The sequence below is a fragment of the Panicum hallii genome, chromosome 5, assembly GCF_002211085.1.
Source record: "Panicum hallii strain FIL2 chromosome 5, PHallii_v3.1, whole genome shotgun sequence".
NCBI lineage: Eukaryota > Viridiplantae > Streptophyta > Magnoliopsida > Poales > Poaceae > Panicum > Panicum hallii.
In genome coordinates this window covers 53296026-53319317 of record NC_038046.1, presented here as the reverse complement: position 1 = coordinate 53319317, position 23292 = coordinate 53296026, and the positions used below count along the sequence as shown (strand labels likewise).

Below are 23292 nucleotides of genomic sequence, written 5' to 3'. Positions count from 1 at the left end.
ACTGCCATCATAGAGATTAAGGGAGAGGCACAGCAGCACGTATCACGTGCTACAGTGCTTTGCATTGACAAAACTGGCCAAACAGTGCCTACTTGTGGCATTTTCTAAAGAGCTACAGCACTTTACTGTCTCGTTGGCACTGTAGGTCTGTAGCATGAAAAAAAATGCATGAAAAGTGACTAAGGGCCTGTTTAGTTACCAGGGTGTAAACGTAAAAAAAACCGTAAACGCAAAATTTTCAAACGAATCTTGCTAATTTGAAGTACTAAATGAAGTCTATTTATAAAACTTTTTGCATGGATGGGCTGTAAATCGCGAGACGAATCTAATGAGCCTACTTAATCTATATTTTGCAACAGTGATGCTACAGTAACCATCCGCTAATTATTGCTTAATCATGGATTAATTAGCATCATTAGATTCGTCTCGCGATTTACAACCCATCAGTGCAAAAATTTTTATAAATAGACTTTATTTAGTACATCAAATTAGTAAGATTCCTTTGCAAAAAGTTTTTTGCGTTTACAGCTACGGGAACTAAACACGCCCTAACAAAATTTACCAACCAAGACCTTCATCAGACAAACATGGTTGATGGCTTTGGTGATATGCATGAGCTTTCTTTTCATGTACTTGGGACAGAAACAATGCAGCGACGTTTCATGGTAAAGTTCTCTGGTCCCTGGAGAGAAAAACAAATTGTCAAACAGTTTGGTCTCACCGTCTTAAACTCTTGAGAACGTTTCCAGGTCAAATTCTGAGCAGGCAAGTCCAAACGCGCAATCGAGCATCTGAAAATAAGAGAGATAAGAAAACAAAGGGTTTGCAACCCACAGGCCCATAAAACGAAGCCATGTGCACACACCTGTTGGGCACAGCAAAACTCCAAACGTGCTTTGTCTTTGTCACCTAATTCTTGTTAAACTGAAAAGGAAGCATATGAAGAAACCTTTTCTGAACTTCTGCTTTGTAACTGTTCCAAAAATTTAACTTTGTTTTTGGTCTGGATAAGTTAACTCTACTAGGAGGAGCGAGGGATCGACCATGTGAAATTCTTTTAAGTTAATCCTGAATCCATGCGGTCTGAACACAGCTAAGATGGTGTACAACATTCACCTGCTTTATTATCGTTTCCTTTGACCTGTCAGAAACCTGAGTGTCAGTGTCACTACTCACCTCCCTTCTTCAAACCGGCGTCAAATTTCTACTAGTAACAGTGAACTAGTAATACTTCCTTCCCAAGAATTTCCTCCTGATGCAATTTATATGAACAGGAATCCTGCCTTTAACTGAAATAGGAAGAGGTGCTTCAACTAGGAATTTGGGGAGATTAAGGGCCTGTTTTTTTCTCGGGACTAATTTTAGTACCGTCACATCGAATGTTTGAACATCAATTAGAAGTATTAAGTATAGATTAACTATAAAATCCATTGCATAAATGGAGGCTAATTCGCGAGAAAAATTTATTAAGTCTAATTAGTTCATGATTTGATAATATTGTGCTACAGTAAATATGTGCTAATGATGGATTAATTATGCTTAATAGATTCATCTCGTGAATTAGTCTCCATTTATACAGTTGATTTTACAATTAGCTCGTATTTAATCCTCTAATTGGTATCTAAATATTGAATATGATCTGCGCTGAAATTAGTCGCCCGATCCAAACATCCCCCGACAACGCCCAACTAGCCCTGACTATACATGTCACAGGTCACTATTGGAAGGAGTTGTGTTAAATCCCAAAACAGTTAGGGGCCAAAGTTGAAAAGAGGGCAGTCTTTTTCCAACCCAACCATGAACCATGGCAGCAGTGACACACTGACAGTGCACGATACATACTCCCTCCCCCCCACCACTAGAAGAGACGACTGGAAATTGGAATTCATTCCCACTCGGGCAGGGTGGTGACCTTGCAGCCAGGAGAGATTTCTGCAAAGGTACAGAGTCACATGCGTTGGATTTCGGGGGGGTCTAGAGAGAGAGAGAGAGAGGAAAAGGGGGAGAGAAGCGGAAGGGGAGAGGTCCTTCTCGTCTTTGTTCGCTTGCTCTCCTCACTGTTCTTGCGGTTACCTCCGCCTCGCCTTCAATGCTACCGCGTTACTGCTGGATCTGACAGAACCACCGCGTCCGCCTCCGCCTAGAAGCTAATCTTGGTCCCTGCTTCTTCAAGATTCTGTTTTTTCTCTCTCTCTCGAAATTCCAGTCTTCAGTCGCTACGTCCTCTTCGCCGCATCCGTGAGAAAGGTGGGATCTTGGCTCAGTTTCTTGAGGATTTGGATTCTTTTTGTGCGTCAGCTTTTGGTGCTAAGAGAGGCTTCCTCTGTTTGTTAATGCAGTGCTTCGCGCGTGCTGATTTGAACGATAAGCTTTTTCTTCTGGAGTTCTGGTGGTCGAGGTGAGAGTTCACCTCCTCCGCGTTCTTGCAGCGCCAGGAGAGAGAAGGAAGGGATCAGAGGATAAAGGAAAGAAGCGGAATTTCGCTTGGTTCCTGCGCGAATCCGCGAGATTTTCTCGCGGGGGAGGCTCGATTCCCCTTGAATTGCTGGCGTGTGCCATGATTCTCGCCTCCATTTCCACTAAGAAGTAAGAAGACAGCGTCTCAGCAGTGACGGCACTGCAGTGCTCCAGCCTGCTGGGCTCCAATGGCGTCCTCGCCGTCGCCTTCCCCGGGCACCATCAGGGCCACCTTGCCGCCGTCCACAGCAACCCCATCGCCGGCAACCACCACACCCACGCCGGCCTCTCCGGCTCCGGTGACACAGCCCAATGCTACCCCGGCCGATCCTTCCTCCTCGCCGGCTGCGCCGCCTCCCCTTCCCCCCGCATCCACGCCACCCCCGCAGCTCACTCCTCCACCGCCCTCCTTGCCACCGCCTCCTGACGCTGTGCCGCCACCGCCAGTAGTTGTTGCCTCTCCGCCACCAGCCCCCGCAGCCGTAGTGCCGCCACCCTCGCCGCCGGTTGCAGTGCCCCCACCACCTACACCCGCTGCCCCGCCAAAGGCATCGCCTATACTCCCCCCTGCGGCTGCATCACCACCTCCATCAAATTTGCCAGCGCCCAACCCACCGGCTGACCCAACTCCGCCGACGGTAGTGCAGCCGCCTCCACCAAAGCATCGTCCGCCACCAAGAAAACCTGGAACACAGCCGGATCCTCCACCCCTGGCTCCACCACCTTCTGGAGTTCCTGTCAAACCTTCTCCGACTAGTCCCTCGCCGGCCTCTGGAGATCCATTGATCCCTACTCCCACTAGCCCCTCGCCTCCAGGGACGACACCGTCGGTGCCAGCACCAGCAACAGCAGTTGATCCGGTCAGCCCGGTAACCAACGCGGACCGGGGTTCCAACAAATCATCAAGTCCAACCACACAGAGCAGCAGCTCCTCAGGAAGCAGTGGTGGAATGAGTTCTGGTGCAAAGGCAGGTATTGGTGTCTTCGTAGCCATTCTTGTGCTTAGCTTGGTGGGAGTTGCATTTTGGTACAAGAAGAAACGGAGGAGAGTGCATGGTTACCGTGCTGGGTTTGTAATGCCTTCACCTGCCTCGACTCCTACACAAGTGCTAGGTAATTTAACCAAGTGCATTTGCAGCAATGGCACACCTAGAAAGTTAAGATTAGTCTTTATACCTGATTGATGAACTGAACAAGTAAAACTCATTTTTGTCCAGGGTATTCAGCTAAAACAAACTTCAGTGCTGGGAGTCCTGAATCAAAAGATTCAATGCCAGAGTTCAGTATGGGCAACTGTCGGTTCTTCACTTATGAGGATTTGTATCAGATCACAAATGGTTTCTCAGCTCAGAATCTGCTAGGGGAAGGTGGGTTTGGGTCAGTGTACAAGGGCCGCTTAGCTGATGGAAAAGAGGTCGCAGTTAAGAAACTGAAAGAAGGTGGTGGGCAGGGAGAACGTGAGTTCCATGCGGAGGTGGAGATTATCAGTCGCGTGCATCATCGGCATCTAGTCTCTCTAGTAGGGTATTGCATTTCAGATGACCAGAGATTGCTTGTCTACGATTTTGTGCCTAACAACACACTGCATTACCATCTTCATGGTATGTTGCAAGCTTTTGCTTATCATACAGGTGCAATTTTGTAGTTCCTTTTATGACCTACTAAATTAAAGTATAATTATATTGATCTGTCATCATAGGACGCGGCGTGCCAGTTTTGGAGTGGCCAGCTAGGGTTAAGATTGCAGCCGGCTCAGCTCGGGGAATAGCCTATCTTCATGAAGATTGTAATGACATTTCTCATTCTTTCCTATATCTGTGTGATAATTTGCACAAGAGCTATCTTTTGTTACTTAATTCTTTTCCTTGGCAGGTCATCCACGAATAATCCACCGAGATATAAAATCCTCTAATATTTTGCTGGACAATAACTTTGAAGCTCTGGTAACAATGCTTTCTACAGAACTTCAAAAGCATCTTATAATACCAGTGTTGTTACTAATGGATGAGTGCCCATTTTCTAGGTTGCTGATTTTGGTCTTGCAAGGTTAGCTCTGGATGCTTGTACGCATGTAACTACACGGGTGATGGGAACCTTTGGGTAAGTGAAATAGTGACAAGCCCAAGAGAACAATCCAAATTTTCTTATTGTCTGACGCTTGTTTCACATTTAGGTACCTGGCTCCAGAGTATGCATCAAGTGGCAAGTTGACCGAAAGATCAGATGTATTCTCTTTCGGTGTTGTTCTCTTGGAGCTTATTACTGGTCGAAAGCCTGTTGATGCATCAAAGCCATTGGGTGATGAGAGCCTTGTTGAGTGGGTAAGCATGACAGATAATTTACTTCATTAAGAGGTTTCCAATTTTTCCGGTTAGCAGCAATGGAAATTTAAACACATCTTGTGTTATTCCATATTTGAATTATAAGTAGACCTGCTCACCGATTACATCAGTTCAAATTTTCATTATCAGAGTTTAACACTGTAGTCAGCCTGATGCACCAAGTCGCCAGCCTGGGGAAAAATAGTGTTGTCTGGACCAGCAATTGAGAACAGATTCTGAATCTCGTATAATGCTTTTAAGATTTACTTTTTTTAAAAAAAGTTGCAAAATCAAACATTCCTTGACGTTGTAGTTTTTTGCAGGCTAGACCATTGCTGACACAAGCACTTGAGAGTGGCAATGTAGGGGAGTTGGTGGACACCACACTCGGTAAGAACTACAACGAAGTTGAGATGTTCCGTATGATTGAGGCTGCTGCTGCTTGTATTCGGCATTCAGCATCCAGGAGACCCAAGATGAGTCAGGTATAAGATTAAAGGAGTATACCACAACTTGATATCCATATAAGATCGAAGAAGAAAGTACATGCACATATTGTGAAACCAGAACCTGACAATTTCTTTATCACTCTCCTCTCCTCAGGTGGTGCGGGTTCTTGATAGCCTAGCTGATGTTGATCTAACCAACGGTGTCCAGCCAGGCAAGAGCGAGATGTTCAACGTTGCGAACACGGCGGAGATCAGGCTGTTCCAGCGGATGGCATTTGGCAGCCAAGATTTCACGACCGATTTCAGCCAGTCCAGCTGGAACAGCCAGAGTAGAGGTCTTGACACCTCTGGTTCGAGGCCATTGTAATCCTCGTCGCCGTAAATTCGTAAATCTAACTAGCTAGGGCATTCCGTTTCGACTCTTTACCTCAGTGTGATTCTTTGAGTGAATCAATCGTGATTATTCTTAAGCCATCCCCTGTCCACCACTAACATAGCTCCTGTGCTGATGTCTGCCTGCTTGTGCAAAGGCTTTGTTAACTGCTGAAGAGAAAGCTGCTGCACTCGCCACTAGTGAATTGCTCTGTTGATTTTGCAGGTGTTACTGTGTTTCTTTGACCAGCAGTGCTTCAGAAATCGGGACTCAGGACCAGGAACAATTCGTTCAGCTTGAGCTTTTGGGCAGAGTTTGTCCAGATGTGTGCCTTTTGGAGTTGGCTGTTATCTGGGGGCCAAAAAAAAAAAGGCGCGTGCATCAGCTTCTTGGCTATACCTGGTTGGGTATCCAATCTGTTTGGAATCCCGGGCGAATTCGTCTATCTAAGATCTGACCGGGACATTGAACCGTGCGCGACACTATCGTCTGCATAAACCCAGTGAGCTTGTGCGTCACCGATGGGAGAACACGGAGAATATGGAACTTGGAACACACCTGATCCTGATGCTGACAAAAATTTGGCTCGTAGCAGCCTGAAACAAATGCCGTGGGCAACAAATCTGAAGCCTGAACTTCCTAGAACATCGCCAGCTGCCATTGTGTTGCTCTTTCTGAATTGTTTCCTCTGAATTTCCTGGGCGGGTGAAATGGGGAGAAGCGAAGGGACGGCGAGATCAGGGGACACCGGCAATTGGGGGGCGGCCCAGCCCGGCCCCGATCGCTGTCCGCGGCGTCCTTTACAGGTGGGTCGCAGTGCAGACGGGCAAGATGGAACACGGAGGGCCAGATTTGACCCGGAGAAAGATGCTCCATGTCCATGGAGACCCCATCTGGTCTGTAACTGGACACCACTGATGCGGCCACCTACTGATCATGGGCTCATGTGGCATGTGCAAAGGCAGCCGTTCCTGTGACGCATGTCATGACCGACACGGCACTACTCCAGTGGCTGATGGTGTCAGGCTCAGCGTCGACAGGATAATGTGTGGTGTGATGAACTGTAGTCTTAGTGCGCGTACGGCACGGTAGACTAGGGACAGGTAAGAGGACTGTTATCCTGGGGGATTGTAATTATGCAAGCCGTAGCTTGGCGATTAAGACACGAGTCCTCCCAAACAGGGTAACTTCGGATGGTTTTTTCCCCCGAGCCCTGGTACTTGCTGCTGCATTTCTACGGTCGAAATGAGGCAAATGGACCCAGCATTTTTTTTTCGCAAAAAAAAGGTCCCAGCATTTAGCTCTAACAAATATCTGGAATGGCCATTCAATCTAGACGTAGGAGGAGCTTTCTTGGTGATGATCCAGTGAATCGGCTACAGCAATTGCTTCTGCGAATTTCAAAACCTGCTCCATCCGGAACGAAGGATCTGCAATGCTTAAGCTGCACGCCTGGGCCTATTTGTAGTGTGGGTTCAATCATTGTTGGAGGCAAGTAGTACATTTAGGCCTGCACCTCTTAACCTTATCTTAACAATGACAGGCTCATAATTTTTCTTCCGAATCTTCTGTTACACTCTCCCCATTGGATAATAACTATCTTTATTCTCCAAAATAAAATGTGATGAAGAGGAGTGTGTTATACGTTCAGACCTGATCATTATGTTCCAAGTTGGGGCACAAGTCACAGCATTGCAGTTTGTTACCCTGTTAAGATAAAAATTAGCCCATGAACAGAAAAACAATGCTGCTCTAAGGAGTAATCTTCCTCTTGTAGAGGTGAAAACCTTTTCCTTATCTTCACGAGGCAAGGTGGAATCATTATACTCGTATCACATAAAATGGTTAACAAAAATCTGAACATGACAGTTGTTCAGTACCCATAGCTATTTTCAGTAACACGGTGACTGCATCTGTATATTCTTCTTCTGTCCCTCTGTTATTTTCATTTGCTATACGCCTATGTGCTTGCCATATAGGGTACAAGATAATGGCCTGTGCTTTGTAGCACAAGGTCATTTTATTTTACAGGTGTTTCTTGTACCATACATCTGGCATATACAACACCGACTAATCCCCCCTACAAATAGCAAAAGATACAGTGAAAACACATAGTATACAATTCATGTCTGCTAATTTCCTTGCACCAACTTCACAATGAAGAACGGATATGCGAAGAGGGTTGCCTGCATCATGTCAGAGACGCTAAGAAAGTAGCACAAATAACTATTGAGTGCTTTTTTATTATTTAATGCACAACATAACTGTTGCAGGTGGAAACCGTGTGGTGCAAGGAGTACTGAAAATGTTACACTTGTTAAAGAATTTTTGTTATTTGCCATTGAAGAAATTTCAAATGAATCACGAGCATAATAAAGAACTGAACACTTTGTTTTTAGGGAAAAAGCATGAAGATTAAACACCATAGGAGCTTACATGAGCTCTAAAACTAGGGCTGAGGCACCTCCGCCACCATTGCAAACTCCAGCGACACCAAATTTCCCATGTTTCTGCCTAAGAATCTGTGGAGCAAAGAAAGCTAAAAGTTTAACAAAGAGACACACCATGGCATCTCAAAACTATAAGACATGACAGCTTTAGGGGAAATAAACGATGATAACTAAAAATAAAATTAATTTAACTGGAGATAAGAATACGAAAACAAATTTGAACAGAACCGCACAAAAAGAATATGGCAGTCCACACAGTGTAAGATCACAATATTCAATAGGTCAAGTTCTCAACTTTTACTATTCTTGCCGTCCTACATCAGCAAAACATGAAAGTTGTAGAGCTACTCTGGAGCAAGGCTAGAAATATAGTGAAAAGGGTGGTTCGACATAATAAAGCAAGATATATCTTAGCTTGCCACCGCATGTTAATTAATTCTGATGAAACTATCAAATGTGAGTGTTGCAAATGTGAAAGGGGGATGTTTATGTGATTAGACAAGACATGGTTTGCACTAAAGAAGAATACATCATGGTTATACATGGGCCAGAAGCATACCCCAAGTAAAGTGACTATAATCCGTGCACCACTGCAACCAATAGGATGGCCCAGAGAAACAGCGCCACCACTTAAGTTCAGCTTTTCCTGAAACGCACAGAGACATTTATGAGACCATTCACATATACAAATACAAATACTAACTGATGAATTGTATAGACAAATAAAGTTTTGCGACTCACAGAAGGGATACCAAGAAGCCTCTGATTAGCCAATGCAACAACCTGCGAATGACCAGAAGCATGGTTAAGTATGAACTACGAGGCATAAGTACTGTTGAAACTGAAAAGGTCAAGAACATACAGCAAAGGCCTCGTTTATTTCATAATAATCTATTTGCGAAGTTTGAAGACCCGCACTCGATATAGCCTTCGGAATAGAAAGAGCTGGAGCAGTCGTAAACAGCTCAGGTGCCTGCATTTGTAAGGAGTTCAAAAAAACATACAAAAAATGCTCAATATTATCACAGTAAGCAAAACTACAAGATAACTAGGACTATAGCGATGCATAACTGAATGGAAAACAGATACTCATGCCAGGCAAAAGGATAGTTTTCCACAGTAACATAAAATCAAGAGGTCAAGGTCTTACAGATGTTAGGTTTCTCTGTCAGACAATGCTATTGTAGGGGAATTGACAGACACATGCAGAGTTACCTGAGCAGCATCAGCATACCCTCTGATCCTTGCAATAACTTGAAGGCCAAGATTCTTAGCTTTCTCTCCACTGACAAGGACTATTGCAGCAGCACCGTCACTGTACATTGAAAGATAAGAATGGTATTACACTTGCTGAATTACACATCATCCAAACAAGATTAATTTAGATTAAGCAGAAAGAAAGCATAAAATTCAAACATTGAAATAGGAAAAATCATGGCTGAGCGTGTTGGCAGGTAACCCTCTCTCCAACAACCATGACACGTCGGGGTCTACCTTTCTAACAGATCATACTAGATATGCTATGGAACAGATTTTCTGAGCAAAGCTAGCAGTGATTCCGCTTCTCTCTCCTATGGGAATTTGCGCCACCACCATGTATAAGCTCAGGTTTGTTCCTTGTTTTCCATACAATAGGCACTCGCATCAGCCATCCTGGTTCTGAAATTTGGTTTCTCTTGGATACAAGGAACTTGGAACACATCATCCAAAATAGGGGAAAAAAGAACAACAGAAGATCCGTCAACATATTCAAGTAGCTGCAAATTACTTCTCAGTTCTATTACTTGTTCTAGCTCCTTTGACAGTGACAGTGGGAACTCCGAGTTTTAGGAAGTCATTTAGATTTATCAGAAGAGCTCTTTACGGAGGGCAGCTGCATATTACTTGGATCGCTATCATAACAAAACCCTGAACCTTCCCATAAAAGAAATTGGATTATCCCATCTTGTCCTGCCTCATTCGCTAACCGCATACTAATTATTATTTTGAATCAGCAATGGAATAAACATTAAATATTTGGGCTGGTTAGGAACACAAAGTTTGACAACAGGCTGAAAATTCCCCACCCAATGACACCAGCTCCTTCTAATTAAGCTCATAACACTCAACTGTGTTCCAAGAGTACTCAATCAACCTGGACATTTTTTAATAATCTAACATCGGTAATCTAGATTAACCAGACTGGTTCCTGTGATTTTCACTGGTCAAGAAAGGCAGCAAGTTTGACTGCCTGCAGAAGGTGGTCTGATCACATACAAGCATTGGCACAGGCATACAGCCAATAAGCAAATATGACGACAAGGAGTATTGTTACAGACTGAGATGATTAGATTAATAAGGAGAAACAAGAAGACATGAGGGAGAAAGAGCCTGCAGAAGAGGACAAATAGCAAGGGAGACATGAGGCAGTGATATATGCGAGGGTAGGAGGAGGAGGAAGGGGGGCAGTTTTAGTATAGCTTAATGATCGCCATTACAGGGATAGGTCCTAACACGCGCAACTAAAGAATAGATGGAAATCGAATTGAATCAGATCTTATCTTAACTAACTAGCTTAAGGCATAACAAATGCAACAAAAAGGATAAGACTGACCAGTTCAGTTCTATTGCTGTCAGCTGTAGCCTTTCTTGTTTTCAATGCGAACAGAATCAGAACAAAACCAAAAGATGCATAGGTACTAGATAGAAATATTTCGGTTATAAACTAAAAATAAATTAGTTTAAATGTAAAATACTTATATGTTAACATATGGTATAATATTGACTTTAGCTGCATGTTATTTATGTTGATAATATACAGCTATTCAGAGTAATAAGGAAGCAAACCTGATACTAGAAGAATTGCCAGCAGTTACAGAACCATTTGTCTTAAAAGTGGGCCCAAGTTTCTTCAACTTTACTGGATCAAACTGCATATAGGACACCGAAGGAATAACATCAAATATGATGAGGAAAAAATAATGTTAATTTGTTGTTAAAGCCACTGCTGAATGTGAATGTTTTCGTATTTCATTCTGACATTGCATATTCTTTTTTGAATCTGTAACAAACAACATCGATATATTAGCTAGACCTCAGGATTACCTTTGCAAGGCTCTCATCCTTGTCCACAACTACTGGTGGTTTCCCTCTACCAGAAGAAATTTCAACCTGCGAAACAACAAAAGTTAGATTGGTACCACGTACTGAAGCATCAAAGTCTAATATACAACAGGAGTTTTCTGGTCAATCAAAATCATGCACGCACAGGAATAATCTCCCAAGAAAATGCACCGCTGTCCCGAGCTGCTATTGCACGTTCATTGCTGAGAATAGCATAAGAATCCTAGAAGAAAGAACAAGTCGCTGCAGATTAGATTCTAATAATTAGAACATAACAGGTTGTAATTCATAAACAAAGTTAGAATTAGCAGCAACCTGCTCCTCCCTTGAGAATGTGTGCTGGTCTGCACACAGTTCAGCACACATCCCCATCGGAAAATCATTATAGACATCCCACAGGCCATCCTTGAGCATCCCATCCACTAGGACATCATGTCCGAACCGTGATCCTCGTCTGCATTTTATTTTTACCCTTTATTATAAGCACGAGCTACAACAGAGGATACCCACGTCATAATAATTCTAGCCTGTAACCATCGGTTGGGAATAGAAATGAACCTTGCTTCAGCCACGTATTTGGGTGCATTCGACATGCTCTCCATGCCTCCGGCAACCACAACATCGTTGATCCCCAGCTGAATACTTTGGGCCGCGAACATGACAGCTGCAACAAATCGGTGGCAACGGTGCCAGGATAAGCCTTCACGTTGCAAGGGTAATTAACAATCAATCAATGTAAAAAATATATACAGCTAGCTAGTAGTACCCTTCATTCCCGAGGAGCAAACTTTGTTGACCGTAGTGCAGGGGACGGTGTTGGGCAAGCCGGCGCCCAGGGCGGCCTGCCTTGCCGGGGCCTGGCCGAGGTTGGCGCTGAGGACGTTGCCCATGAACACCTCCTGCACGAGCGCCGGATCGACGTTCGCCCTCCTGAGAGCGCCTGACGCGTTGGGATTCGGTAAGAGCCACGCAGGGAGCGATTTGTTGATGGATTAAATATTGGCGCAGCCAGAACCGCTGGAGATGAGCGGGTGCGTACCTTGGATGGCGATGGAGCCGAGCTTGGTTGCGGGGAGCGACGAGAGCGACCCGAGCAGGGCGCCGATGGGCGTGCGGGCGACGCCGACGATGCAGACGTCCCGATCCTTCAGGCTCTGGTTCTCACTAGCAGCAGCAGCCGCGCTCGACGACGCCATGGTCGATCAATGGGTCGATCCTGGTGAAGAGGCCGGAGATGAAGATGCCTCGCCGACGGCGGCGAGCAGCCCAGCCGACGCGAGAGAGCGAGAGCGAGAGCGAGAGAGAGAGCGCGAGCGCGAGCGAGCGAGCGAGAGAGAGAGAGAGAGAGAGAGAGAGAGAGAGAGAGAGAGAGAGAGAGAGAGAGAGCTGCGGAAACGAGAAGAGGAAGCGGAGGTTCCGGCGAATTTGCGTCAGGGCAGTTGCCCCCACCTTGCTCTGCTGGAGGTATCGACTTCTCCCTCGGCGGCGGCGGCGGCGGCGGCGGGATGGGAAGGAGTGTGGAGCGGATTGGGGAGACGGGCACGGCTCGCTTCTCTAGAGTCTCGACCGCGCGCGGTGGGCGCTGGGAGTTGGCAGACGAGAGGAGACGTAACGGAACGGAACGGAACGAACTCGCCGCCCTTGCCGATCACGATGAGACGTTTTTTTTAGTTCTTCTTCTGGAAGCGGAGATCACGATAAGATTTTTTTTTTTCAGTTTCCGTGATCGGAGATTGTGAGCGATTTAGGCCTGGGCTTCATCGTGCTGGACCGCATGGGGTCTAGCCCAGCCTGCCGCCGCTGTGGTTTCGCAGCCCAGATCGTACATAACTTCTTGGGCTGGCCACCGATGCCGACTCTTCCAAATCACGGCCTGTTTGGAAAACGGGCTTTGGATCGAAAACCTGTTGTTAGATGGATCCAAATTTAAGATCTCACAGAAGTTTTTATTATTCTTTGATAATTAGATCTCACAATAGTTAGCGCCTGTCATTCGAAAAAAAAAATGCAGCATTTGCTCCTAGGACACTGCGAATACGTGACTCTTATCATGTTTCTGTGTTCACTCAAGCTCCAATGCTTTAGTGCCTGAAGGCAAATTTAAACGAACAACTTCACCAGTTTGGCATGATTTATTTCGGCTTCGACTTCACCTACTAAATGTAAATCTATTCGGTGTAAATTGAGACACTGTAACGTGAAACTATTTTGTAAGCCTCCACTAAAAATAAACTAAACTAGAAGCTAGGTGAAGTGACTTCACGGGTTTCAGCTTTACTAGTGAGGCTGTTTTAGAAGAAACCCTCCTAAACAGCTCCTTAGCCTTCACTTAAAAATAAACTAACAAAATCTACCTAAAGCTACACACCACACTACCACAGCTTGCAAAGCCGGCTAAAGGATTCGGAACTCTCTGGAATGCCAGGCAGGCAGTCCACAGTAGTAGCAAGCAGCAGGAGCAGAGGAGCATGACCGGCGAGCTAACCAGCGATCAGAACCCGGCGCATCGTTCAGCTGTTAATTCCGCCTCGTGTCGACACACAACCTGACTCCTGACGGTCCAAAGCCATCCTAGTCACCGAGATGAGGGGGCGGGGATTCCCGGACGCGACGCCGGCAGCCCGTAAAAGGAGGCGCGCTCTTTTCCTCCGCGTCGTGCAGAGCAAGCGAGCGATCGAGCAGCGTGCAGCGACGGACGTGCCACCTTACGCACGCTCACCAAACCGGGAAGAGACCTAACGACGCGGCGAGCTAGCTCTGCGCTGGTAACCTGATCGAGCTGGGAGTAAACACAGGCATGTCGTAACGCTCGCCACAAGTTAATTCCGGCCGTTGGAAGTAGTTTCATTGTTTGTTTGTTTTAGCGTGATCGTGAGACGCAAGCAACTCGACCGACTAGCTGGCGAGATGGGGGGAGAACCAGCTGATCGAGCTGGTAACCTGTCACTGTCCCCTTCCTGGAGATCGATCTGCTACAGCGACCATGATCTCTTCATTACCCTCGGGCCAGAAATGGGAACTGATAGAGGGCGCAGCATGCAACTGAAGAATATGAGCAGCGACTAGCGTGTGGGTGCGGAGCATGGTATATTCGAACGTGGAAACCCTCATTTTCGATAAAACACCGAATCTCACGAAACTTCGACCAAAATTTGGATAAAAAGTGTATGTTTCGATAAACAGACCAGCATTTTGGGCAAAAGGTAACTTTGATCATGACCGAAAAGACTGAAATTCTGCGAATTCTGGCCGAGATTTTGAACACACGTCAGCATGCACCAACCACGCATATTCATCATGTATGTCGAATATTGTCTTGTCACATGTACATTCCACTTTTGCATTGTCATGTTCCCAAGCAAAGATTTCGGAAAGCTACCGATAACAAAAAGGCGTTTGGTGTCCTTGTTCTCTTGCTGCACCGGCTACCTTGCACGAAAGTTACTAGCATATAAACAAGCCCTTAGCAAGCAAATGCACCTTTTTTTTCTTCTGTTTTTTAGGCGAAAAAGCAGCTAGATTTGGTCATTTAAATTAATGTGTTTGGTTAAATTATATTAAACAACAAGAAGAAATTAAGCTAGGCGTGCAGTTAGCGTGCGCACCGGCCTGCGCGCTGGCCCGAGGCCGTTGCCGCGTCGCCTGTCGCGTCGCGCTGCGCGCCCACCCGACTCCCTTCACTCCCAAGCTAGTGCTAGCACCGTACTCCTCCCAAGTCCCGTCCCAACCGCACCCCGCGACCGAGAGCGCGCGCGCGGCGCACGGACACGCTATAATACTCCCCTCGATCGCCGGCTACCCGCTCCATCGGCGCGAGGCCCATCGATCGCATTCCCGTCGGCGAGAGCGAGCTCATCATCCGCACCGCGCCAGCAGCATGGCCGCGCCGCCGCTGCTCCGGCATTGGCGCCGCCTCGCCGTGATCGGCGCCGTCCTCGCGCTCCACCTCGCCGCCGCCGTGGCCCAGTCGCCAGCGACACCTGCTGCGCCCACGACCCCGGCAGCGCCAACTACACCGGCCGCGCCAACGACCCCTGCTGCACCCACGACACCTGCTGCGCCGACGACACCGGCTGCACCCACGACCCCCGCTGCGCCGACCACCCCTGCTGCACCCACGACACCTGCTGCGCCGACGACACCGGCCGCGCCGACCACCCCTGCTGCGCCCACGACACCGGCTGCACCGACGCCGCCGGCAACGCCCGCGCCCACCGCCACCCCGGCCGCGCCAGCGAACCCGCCGCCGACCCCGGCAACGCCCGCGCCCGCCGCCACCCCGGTCCCGCCGTCAAAGCCGCCGCCGGCTGCGCCCGCTGTCGCGCCGGCCAAGCCCCCGCCGGTGGTGACGCCTCCCCCCGCAGCGACGCCGCCTCCCTCGACGCCGCCGCCCGCCACGCCGCCGGCGGTGCTCCCGCCCGCGGCCGCGCCTCCGCCGACGGCCACGCCCCCGGCCGAGGCGCCCGCGACGCTGCCCCCCGCCACGCCCCCGCCCGTGGCCGAGGCGCCCGCGACGCTGCCGCCGGCCGAGGCGCCGTCCAAGGGCAAGAACAAGCACAAGAGGAGGAAGAAGCAGCACGGCAAGAAGGAGGCACCCGCGGAGGCGCCGCAGCCGCTGAGCCCGCCGGCGCCCGCCGCGCCGTCGCCCGCCGATCTCGAGGACGTGTCCGGCCCCGCGCCCTCGGCATTCGACGTGGTAATGCACGGATCACGACGCTACTAAACCCTCTTTCACTCTTACAGTATACAAATTAAAAATAAATCCAATTGACAATCACTAATGCTTTTGCTTCTTCTTCCTGCAGAACGCGAGCAGCCGGCAGCACCAGCACTGGGGCGTCGTCGTCCTGCAGACCGCCATGGCTGCGCTTTTGCTATCGCTAGCGTGGTAAACCCCCCAGACAGAGATCCATACGTATATCAGTGTACCAGATGATTGATTTAATTATCTCCGTTATTGGTGTTCGTGCTGTACCATCATCGTAGACCGGTGAGATTACCTGCGGGATCTGTCATAGGAACCATTGGAGTGCGGCTTGTGATAAATTTTTGACATGTTTTGTATCCATTTTTTTTGGTTTATCTTGGAATAAAGGCTCACATTTGGTCAGATAAACACGCTGCGAAACGCGACGCCTCTTCTTATTTAGGGATCCCTCTTATTTACACCTTGATGCATCTAGGAACGAACGAATGGTTGTATAGAGATGCCATTCCCTGAAGGAACTACGCGCATAAAAATCTACGGTTCTGAACAATTCTTCACCTCTCGAGTTCTTCACTTCGAAAAAAATTCAGCAGAATGCTGAAGTAACAAGTCGGTTCGGTCTAGTCATGGTCAGTAGTACACTAGTCCTCGTCCTCTTCGTGGAAAGGCAGTGGAACCGTATTTACCGCCCGAAACTTGCCCGCATTGTTCAGATGCTCATTCTCCAACCTGAAAGTTTTCAATTTGGTTGAGTCGCTCAATGCACTGTTCAAAAGTGAGAATATAGAACCATCAAACTGTAAGTAGTCTTACCTATAGAAATTCCAGTGCCCGCGCCGGATCACCTCGAGGGCTGCTAGGAAGAACGAAGTGACCCTAGAGTCCAAGCTCCCAAAATTTGGATGGACTACGGTCTGCAGCCAGGCAAGCCTCAGCACGAGGTTCAGTCCCTGCAAAAAGTTCAGACAGGAATGAGAATATTTCACTTGAGCCTCTGGTTATTTGGGAACGCGATTCTTCACAACTAGCGCAGAACGAATAGCATGTTCACAGCTGTATTTTGATCGTTGATGTCTCAATCGGACAGAGACTCTGAACAACCAGTTTGTTCTGCAGTCTGCACTGCAACTGAAAGGTCTGAACTGAAACCCATTTGGGCTCGCTTTACAAATTTCTCTGCACGGCGATGAGCTGATGAACGTACCATTGAAAAGTAGTATATGTATTTCCGCTTGAGGACGAGGTCGGTCCTGAGCCAGGGGTTCTTGGAGTTGGGCTGGAGCAGGCCCCAGTCCTTGACGAAGTCCCAGTAGAGCTGGTACACCGTGGCGGTGCTCGACACGGCGACGAGCAGCGTCAGCGACGCCAGGCTCTCATCCTTCTCGTACGCGACCTTGGCGCCGGCGGCGAGCATCGCCGAGACGTACTTGCCCAGGTTCACCAGGTGGCTCGTGTCCCCCTCGTCGAACCACCGCCTCGCGCACTGAACAGTGAACATTTTGACAGAAACAGTTATTCAGACGTTCAGAGTTCAGAAACTGCAGTGATGTACTAATTCAGGAAGGGACTCTGCTGGCATGATAGAACTTGCAGTCACCTGCATGGCTCTCCAGTAGTAGGGCAGGAAGGAGACGGCGTAGGCCAGGTCTCTGATGTGCTTGGTGTTGATGCAGAAGCCGTGATCCTGCGTCCTGTAGCTCCCACTGATGTAGTAGCAAGCCAAGTACTCCATGCTCCTTAGCATGGGCACCTGGCTGCATAGCTGATCGGCCATGAAGAAGTCTACCATCACAACCTGCAAATGTTCAGAGACCATCAGGCTTTGCATTGGTCCAGTTTGGTTCCATGAAGATAATGCAAAGACTTATCAGAATAATTGATCAGGACAACATCAAATGCTGCTGATGCTGTACCTTGTAGAGTGGTGACAGGACAATGTTCCTCAGAATCCTGAGGAACCGAAACCGACTCGACCGGTACACGACGTTGAGAGGGCAGAACAGCAGGAGCAGGAACGCCTGCATGGATCGAGAGGACACATTCCGTTATTCCCATTCTCGATCAGGTTCAGTCGCTGCAGGAACATATGTGAAGCATGTTCTTGGATGATCCATCGGTCACGACGAGAAGAGCATCAGGGCAACAGCAAATTGTACTAGTAGATAGAGGGCTCACCAGGAGCAAGAATCCGGGGATGGCCTGGACGTGCGGCGACGCGTGGTAGCCCCTGAGAACGAGCGCGAGGTGCGCGAACATGACGCCGGCGACCGCGGCCATGGACGCGGCGCAGGCGAGGAACACGTCCCGGGGCCGGAGCTCCCCGCCGGCGGCGGGGGACGACTCGAAGATGAAGCCATAGTTAACGCGGCACCGGCGCCACGCCACCATGTTGCAGCCGTACAGGAGCAGGTGCAGGAACAGCAGCGCGAACATGCTCAGCACGGGGTACGCCGTCTCCATGAAGCGCGCCGAGTCTCCTCCGCCGCCGCCGTCGCCGCCGCGCCCGCGTGGAGTTGCGGTGTAGAGGTATAGCCCCGCCATGTGCGCCATGGCGCAGTAGCCCACGAAGAGCGCGGCGAAGCAGCCGGTCGCGAGCCCCGTGACGAAGGGGACGGCGTGGGACTCCTTCCGCTGCGCCGGCTTGAGGTACTTCATGGCCTTGCGGCGGTTGTCGCCGGCGAAGTGCCGGACGAAGATGTCCTCCACCTCGTCCATCAGCTTCAGCGCCTGCAGTGAGAATGCCGTCCCGTCAGTTCCATTCAGAATAGCACATTGGCCAAGCTCTCTGCCACTGTCAGTCAGATAACAGGGAGACAGAGAGTGGAACAGAGCAAACCGTGCGCGTGCCTCGTCAGAGCTGTTGAAGTAGGAGCTCTCCACCACCTTGAGGTACACGGAGAGGACCTGCTTCCCGCTGATCTTCTCGAACTTCTTCAAGATCTTCACGAACGCCATCATGTTCAGGTTCCTGCGCGTTGCCGAATAATGTCAGCGTCAATCCGATCATGCAGTTCTGAATTGAATTCTGAGCGCCCCCTCAAACGAATGCTTTCGCGGCGCTTACCGGTAGGTGGCGAGGTAGCCGAGGCCCTTGTAGAGCTCGACGAAGGCGCCCCTGATCATCTTCTCCGCGTGCCGGAGCTTCGTCTTGCTGACGCCCTGCTTGCCCGCGCTCCCGTCGGGGTTGCTGCACTTCTTGGAGCCGGACTGGGCGGCGAGCTCGTCCCACAGGACGTCCGTCAGCGCCGCGATCGTCCTGGAGGGGTTGGTCAGGGGGATGCTGATCTTCAGGCTCTTCCTCCCGCAGCCGCTCGCCGACCTCCCCAGGCTCTTCGGCTGCGGCACCGGCTTCCGGAATGTTCTGGAACCTTCTAGTTCCTGCTGCTGGTCTTCTTGATCCGTGCCACTTGGGTCCTTGGTCGGTGTGGTCTCTGGCTCGTTCAGCTGGTCCGTGTCTGCTGCTGACGTCATCGCATACCGTGTGGACTCATCCTCTGTTTTCGAGTAGGACGAGGAAAAAGATGATATTAAATAAATCATATAAAAGTATTCTTTTTATTGAGAAAGCATACGGAGTAGTAAGCAGGAGATGCTCTGTATTATTGAAGGAAGAAATCCTGCTTTTTCAAGAGTCATGTTCTATAATTCTACCAGCATATGCTTCTTATCTTCTTTCTAGAATCAGTGCAGGCATCCAGATGTTATCTACCGACTACTAATATTTTTGCTCATCATGTACTGCCAACACAGGCCCATCAAATCAAAAACGAAGAATTGCAGGTTGGCAAGTGTTAAAAAAAAAGAGGTACTAAAAAGTAAAGCCAGGATAAGAGCAATATATACACGGTCATGCCAAATGCAGACACAACTAACTAAAGACATCCACACGATAGAAAAAGGGATGCCCGATGTTCCTGGGCACGGCAGGGCTTAGTGACTTCTTGCTCACACGCCTCAAAGCTCAGAAACGTCTGCCTGATCCGTGGCCACGGGCGGTGGACCTCGCGGCGCACCAGTCAGCAGTCACCACCCGGCGCCCCCAATCGCCGCGCCGGGCGCGAGCCTACGTGACGCGCCGTCTCACGCTACCTGGCTCGCCACCGGCCGGCCGCACGACGCGGCGCGCGCGCACCAGCTAGCTACGGCGGCCGGTGTCTCCTAGGTTAGCTGCGCCGGCGGGAATGTAACTACTAACTAGTCGCTGTGTTCGTGCTCACCGGAGCAGCCGCCGGAGGAGAGGGAGGGGTTGCTGTCCTCCCTGGCCGCCGCCTTGAGGCCGGCGAGGATGTCCATCTGCCTCCGCAGGGACTGGCCCCGGTCCAGGAACTCCTTCTCCTTGCCCCTGTAGAACTGGTTCACCTTGTTGAGCTGCGCGTCCAGCTGCGCGAAGAAATCCCGCGCCGCGGCCGCGTCGGCGGCGGCAAGCGGCTCCAGCAGCTCCGTCTCGTACTCGTCACCGCCGCCGCCTCTGCTCGCCGGCCCCGCCATCGGCCTCCGGTGCACCTGGACACGACGAGCGCGCAAAAGATTCACTAATCGGAGAACAGAATAGTTTCATGGATGCTTGAGCATGTTCGTGCATGATGCAAGCTAGTAGTGCCAGTCCGTACGTGTATGGCTCCATGATCCTTGGCCGCACTGGAGCCGAAGAGACCGGCCGGGAGTTGGTGGCAGAGCCATTGGGCCAGGGGAGCACGTTCAGCGTGTCGATCGGCTGTCGGTTGTGCGCCGCCGGCGGTTAGGCCGGCCTCGCAACGTTCGGCGGTGGCATGCCGGCCAAGCAGCAGGGCGTGCTCAACCCTCTTGAGGTCCTTCTTGAGCAGGCAATAGTCCACGAAGGCCTGCTTCCACTCTGGGACGAGCTGCCCCTCGAACTGCTTGGAGAACTTCACCATGGTCGGGTCTCGACGTCGTCGACGCCGTCGTCTCGATGGAGCGAGCGAGACCGATCCAGCTAGCTCTGGTGGGGGTTGGGAGGGGAGCCATGGCGGTGGCTTTATAGGCGGCGGGGGAATCGCGTCGCGGGTGCTGGGGGACAGCACATTCCGAGATATACTGCGTCCTAGGCTTCCCCCGGTGATGTGTTGCTCGCTGCCAACCTCTCACGAGGCCGCCACTTGGGCTGGCAATGGTGGTGCTGGTGGTGGTGGCCGCCGCATCGGATTGGATTCCACCAGCAGGGGGGGAATCGATGAGATATCGAAGCTAGCTACGGAGGTAAATCCAGCAGGGCGGTGGAAGCTGGAGGAAGAAGGCGTTGGTGCTATGGGGAGGACAGAGAAGGACGATGAAACTGCTCCCGTAGAGAGGAGAGATCGAGATGGTGGTGCATGAATATATGGTGGCCTGAGGTCGAGCACAGAGGGAGGGGTGAGTGTCTGAGCGAGTGGAGAGGTGGTAGCACAGCAGAGAGGAAGCAGGGTTGGCTGCTAGTGGGTGGGCCCTCCATTCATGCTAATTGCATGGTGCTCGACAATCCTATCATTTGGTCCAGACACCATTACCTGGGTATGTATAGGTGTAGAGCACAAGTACTCCATCAGCAAACATGGTGGCAGAAAGTAGGCGCCAATTATCCACCAACTCCTATTTTTTTTTCGCTCTGGTTGTCTAGCTCACTGGAGAACAAAGTACAGTTCGTGCAAATTAAATTTGACCAAGTTTAGTACAAAAATACATCAGTATCTTAAAAACCAAATTAGTGCCATTAAATCTACGATGAACGTTAGATAGCGTATTTATTTGGTCAAAGATAAAAAAAAATCCACAGCATTGTTGAGGCACTAGCCTAACAACGTACCTAGTCAGCTCTATTCTAAAAACTGAATTTTATTTATGTCACATTCGAAATGTGAATATTTTCAAGGATCCAGATTTCAATTGGTCTCCGTCAATATCATGCAAAGTTCCTGCAAATTATTTGCTCAATATGGGAGAAACACATGTGCTCTTTCACTTTAGAAGTTTCTGTTTCGCTCTACGTATATTCATTTCATACACCCATGTACTAACTAATGCTGTGGTAGTGCACAATATAAAGGTCAGAAAACAAGGTGCTCCAACGACGAAAGAGAACTACCACCAGATGCCAAATGCCAAGCACATCTATGTCTTCACTCGTGCAGCATATATTCCAGAAGCAGTGTAAGAAGGAAGCTACACCGCTGCAGAAACCAAACAAGTTTATGTATGGCTGATGTGGAATATGTCTACTTTCCAGTGTGCACAGCTCGTAGATCGACGAGATCATTCGAAACCGAGAGACCGATTCTGCTCTACCCGACAGGCGATAAAGAGAATGCATGGGCTGAACTCCTTGTGGGTTATATATATACCGCGTGCTGAGGCATAAATGCATAATAATGTTATGATGTGGTAGCAATAATTTCTCTGCGAATTAGTTAAACAAAGCATGCCTGCTTTAGAACTAAGATGTGATTTATGAGCCATCAGGATTGAACTGGGGAAGCCATTGATTCCTCTTTTCATTTTGCAAAGGTTTTGCACATGTCACGGTATTATATGTAGGGAACTTGCATATATACTTCGGTTGGAGCACGCATTGGTGCCTTTTCATCGAATCTTTTTTGGAGTGTGCCTAATTAGGCTGCCTAACTTTTAAAATAGGTAATCTGTAACTTGTGGTCATTAGCACATCCACATAGAAAGATATGAACGAAAGAACAGCCATCTCTTGATGGAAAACAAAATATGTGCACAAGACCGTTTTACTGTGTGCCGCAATGCATGCATATACTTATTAATGTGGTTTTTTTTTCTCTTTTTCAAATAGGTCTGCATATGCTTTGGACTAATTCGAGAAAACCCCATACACTTTTGATCAAGGCATGACCTAAGATGATTGTGAAATGGCATGAAATGAGAACACAAGCATTTTCCTAATAATTATGCTTCCCACGTTGCAGAACCAGACTTCATTTCGGAAATCCCGTTATATCTAGCTAGGTACATATATAGATTTACTTGAAACCACTAAAATGATAAATTTCCAAAATTTGTCATCAATCCTGTGTTCCTTTTAAACTCTCCTTTTCTTTTTCAAGGAAAGATACCCAATTTTATTCATCTAAGCTAATGCATGATCCTCCCTAGCAGCCGAAAATATGGCCCTTGGACACATGAAAGGCTGACCATATTCAGCACAGGCCACAAGGGCCGCCTATGCTAGAACTAACACTGAGCAGGCCATCACTGCAGTGTAACACTTTGTTTGGCCTTCCACTTTTTCCATTGTGGTTGTGAGGGAGGAGTTAGTAACGTATGGGGTATGAAATATGTGCATCCATATAGTTAAGACTGCACGCAAAGGTTCAAACATGCATGAATGCGTGTCCATTCAGCCGTGGAAGTATCCAATCGAGACACATAGACATGATCGATCAGGATAGAAAGATCAATCAAGCAGTGTAGC

The 23292-nt window shown here is 48.9% G+C and overlaps 4 protein-coding genes across 5 annotated transcripts; 2 read left to right on the top strand and 2 right to left on the bottom strand.

Annotated features, from left to right (window-relative positions):
• Window positions 1-1863: 1863 nt before the first annotated feature.
• On the top strand, window positions 1864-5701 carry LOC112892285 (proline-rich receptor-like protein kinase PERK9). Its single transcript, XM_025959442.1, has 9 exons — window positions 1864-2247; window positions 2340-3570; window positions 3675-4058; window positions 4157-4243; window positions 4330-4400; window positions 4481-4557; window positions 4631-4778; window positions 5102-5263; window positions 5382-5701. The coding sequence occupies exons 2-9, from the start codon at window positions 2646-2648 to the stop codon at window positions 5592-5594; spliced, it is 2067 nt and encodes a 688-aa protein (XP_025815227.1). The 5' UTR covers window positions 1864-2247; window positions 2340-2645; the 3' UTR covers window positions 5595-5701.
• Window positions 5702-7360: 1659 nt separating this feature from the next.
• LOC112892287 (acetyl-CoA acetyltransferase, cytosolic 1-like) lies at window positions 7361-12766 on the bottom strand. 2 transcript variants are annotated; one of them, XM_025959444.1, is made up of 13 exons: window positions 12192-12766; window positions 11919-12092; window positions 11711-11816; window positions 11468-11606; window positions 11298-11375; window positions 11135-11200; window positions 10877-10959; window positions 9266-9365; window positions 8913-9023; window positions 8792-8833; window positions 8610-8696; window positions 8037-8122; window positions 7361-7680 (listed from the first exon to the last, which is right to left on the bottom strand). In XM_025959444.1, the coding sequence occupies exons 1-13, from the start codon at window positions 12346-12348 to the stop codon at window positions 7671-7673; spliced, it is 1239 nt and encodes a 412-aa protein (XP_025815229.1). In that variant the 5' UTR covers window positions 12349-12766; the 3' UTR covers window positions 7361-7670. The 2 variants fall into 2 exon arrangements, with proteins under 2 accessions (XP_025815229.1, XP_025815228.1); XM_025959443.1 differs by having other exon boundaries at window positions 7372-7786.
• A 2142-nt stretch (window positions 12767-14908) lies between these two features.
• LOC112894163 (lysine-rich arabinogalactan protein 19-like) lies at window positions 14909-16268 on the top strand. The gene is made up of 2 exons (XM_025961785.1): window positions 14909-15848; window positions 15958-16268. The coding sequence occupies exons 1-2, from the start codon at window positions 15030-15032 to the stop codon at window positions 16042-16044; spliced, it is 906 nt and encodes a 301-aa protein (XP_025817570.1). The 5' UTR covers window positions 14909-15029; the 3' UTR covers window positions 16045-16268.
• On the bottom strand, window positions 16267-21281 carry LOC112894162 (phosphate transporter PHO1-1-like). Its single transcript, XM_025961783.1, has 10 exons — window positions 20471-21281; window positions 20078-20363; window positions 18925-19354; window positions 18708-18828; window positions 18036-18587; window positions 17774-17878; window positions 17458-17655; window positions 17065-17343; window positions 16674-16810; window positions 16267-16589 (listed from the first exon to the last, which is right to left on the bottom strand). Exons 1-10 carry the CDS (start codon window positions 20753-20755, stop codon window positions 16502-16504), a joined length of 2481 nt encoding a protein of 826 aa, XP_025817568.1. The 5' UTR covers window positions 20756-21281; the 3' UTR covers window positions 16267-16501.
• Between the last annotated feature and the right edge of the window lie 2011 nt (window positions 21282-23292).

What these genes read in the sequence shown, in the direction of transcription:
- LOC112892285 (XM_025959442.1), top strand. Translation starts at nt 2,646, where the DNA reads ATGGCGTCCTCGCCGTCGCCTTCCCCGGGCACCATCAGGGCCACCTTG. An exon ending in GACTCCTACACAAGTGCTAG is followed by an intron (nt 3,571 to 3,674) that starts GTAATTTAACCA and finishes ATTTTTGTCCAG; the next exon opens with GGTATTCAGCTAAAACAAAC. An exon ending in AGCCTATCTTCATGAAGATT is followed by an intron (nt 4,244 to 4,329) that starts GTAATGACATTT and finishes TTTCCTTGGCAG; the next exon opens with GTCATCCACGAATAATCCAC.
- LOC112894162 (XM_025961783.1), bottom strand. Translation starts at nt 20,755, where the DNA reads ATGGTGAAGTTCTCCAAGCAGTTCGAGGGGCAGCTCGTCCCAGAGTGG. An exon ending in TCCTGTCACCACTCTACAAG is followed by an intron (nt 17,656 to 17,773) that starts GTACAGCATCAG and finishes GAACATTTGCAG; the next exon opens with GTTGTGATGGTAGACTTCTT. An exon ending in ACATATACTACTTTTCAATG is followed by an intron (nt 16,811 to 17,064) that starts GTACGTTCATCA and finishes AACTTTTTGCAG; the next exon opens with GGACTGAACCTCGTGCTGAG.
- LOC112894163 (XM_025961785.1), top strand. Translation starts at nt 15,030, where the DNA reads ATGGCCGCGCCGCCGCTGCTCCGGCATTGGCGCCGCCTCGCCGTGATC. An exon ending in CGCCCTCGGCATTCGACGTG is followed by an intron (nt 15,849 to 15,957) that starts GTAATGCACGGA and finishes TTCTTCCTGCAG; the next exon opens with AACGCGAGCAGCCGGCAGCA.
- LOC112892287 (XM_025959443.1), bottom strand. Translation starts at nt 12,348, where the DNA reads ATGGCGTCGTCGAGCGCGGCTGCTGCTGCTAGTGAGAACCAGAGCCTG. An exon ending in AAATACGTGGCTGAAGCAAG is followed by an intron (nt 11,607 to 11,710) that starts GTTCATTTCTAT and finishes AATAAAATGCAG; the next exon opens with ACGAGGATCACGGTTCGGAC. An exon ending in GGTATGCTGATGCTGCTCAG is followed by an intron (nt 9,024 to 9,265) that starts GTAACTCTGCAT and finishes TTACAAATGCAG; the next exon opens with GCACCTGAGCTGTTTACGAC.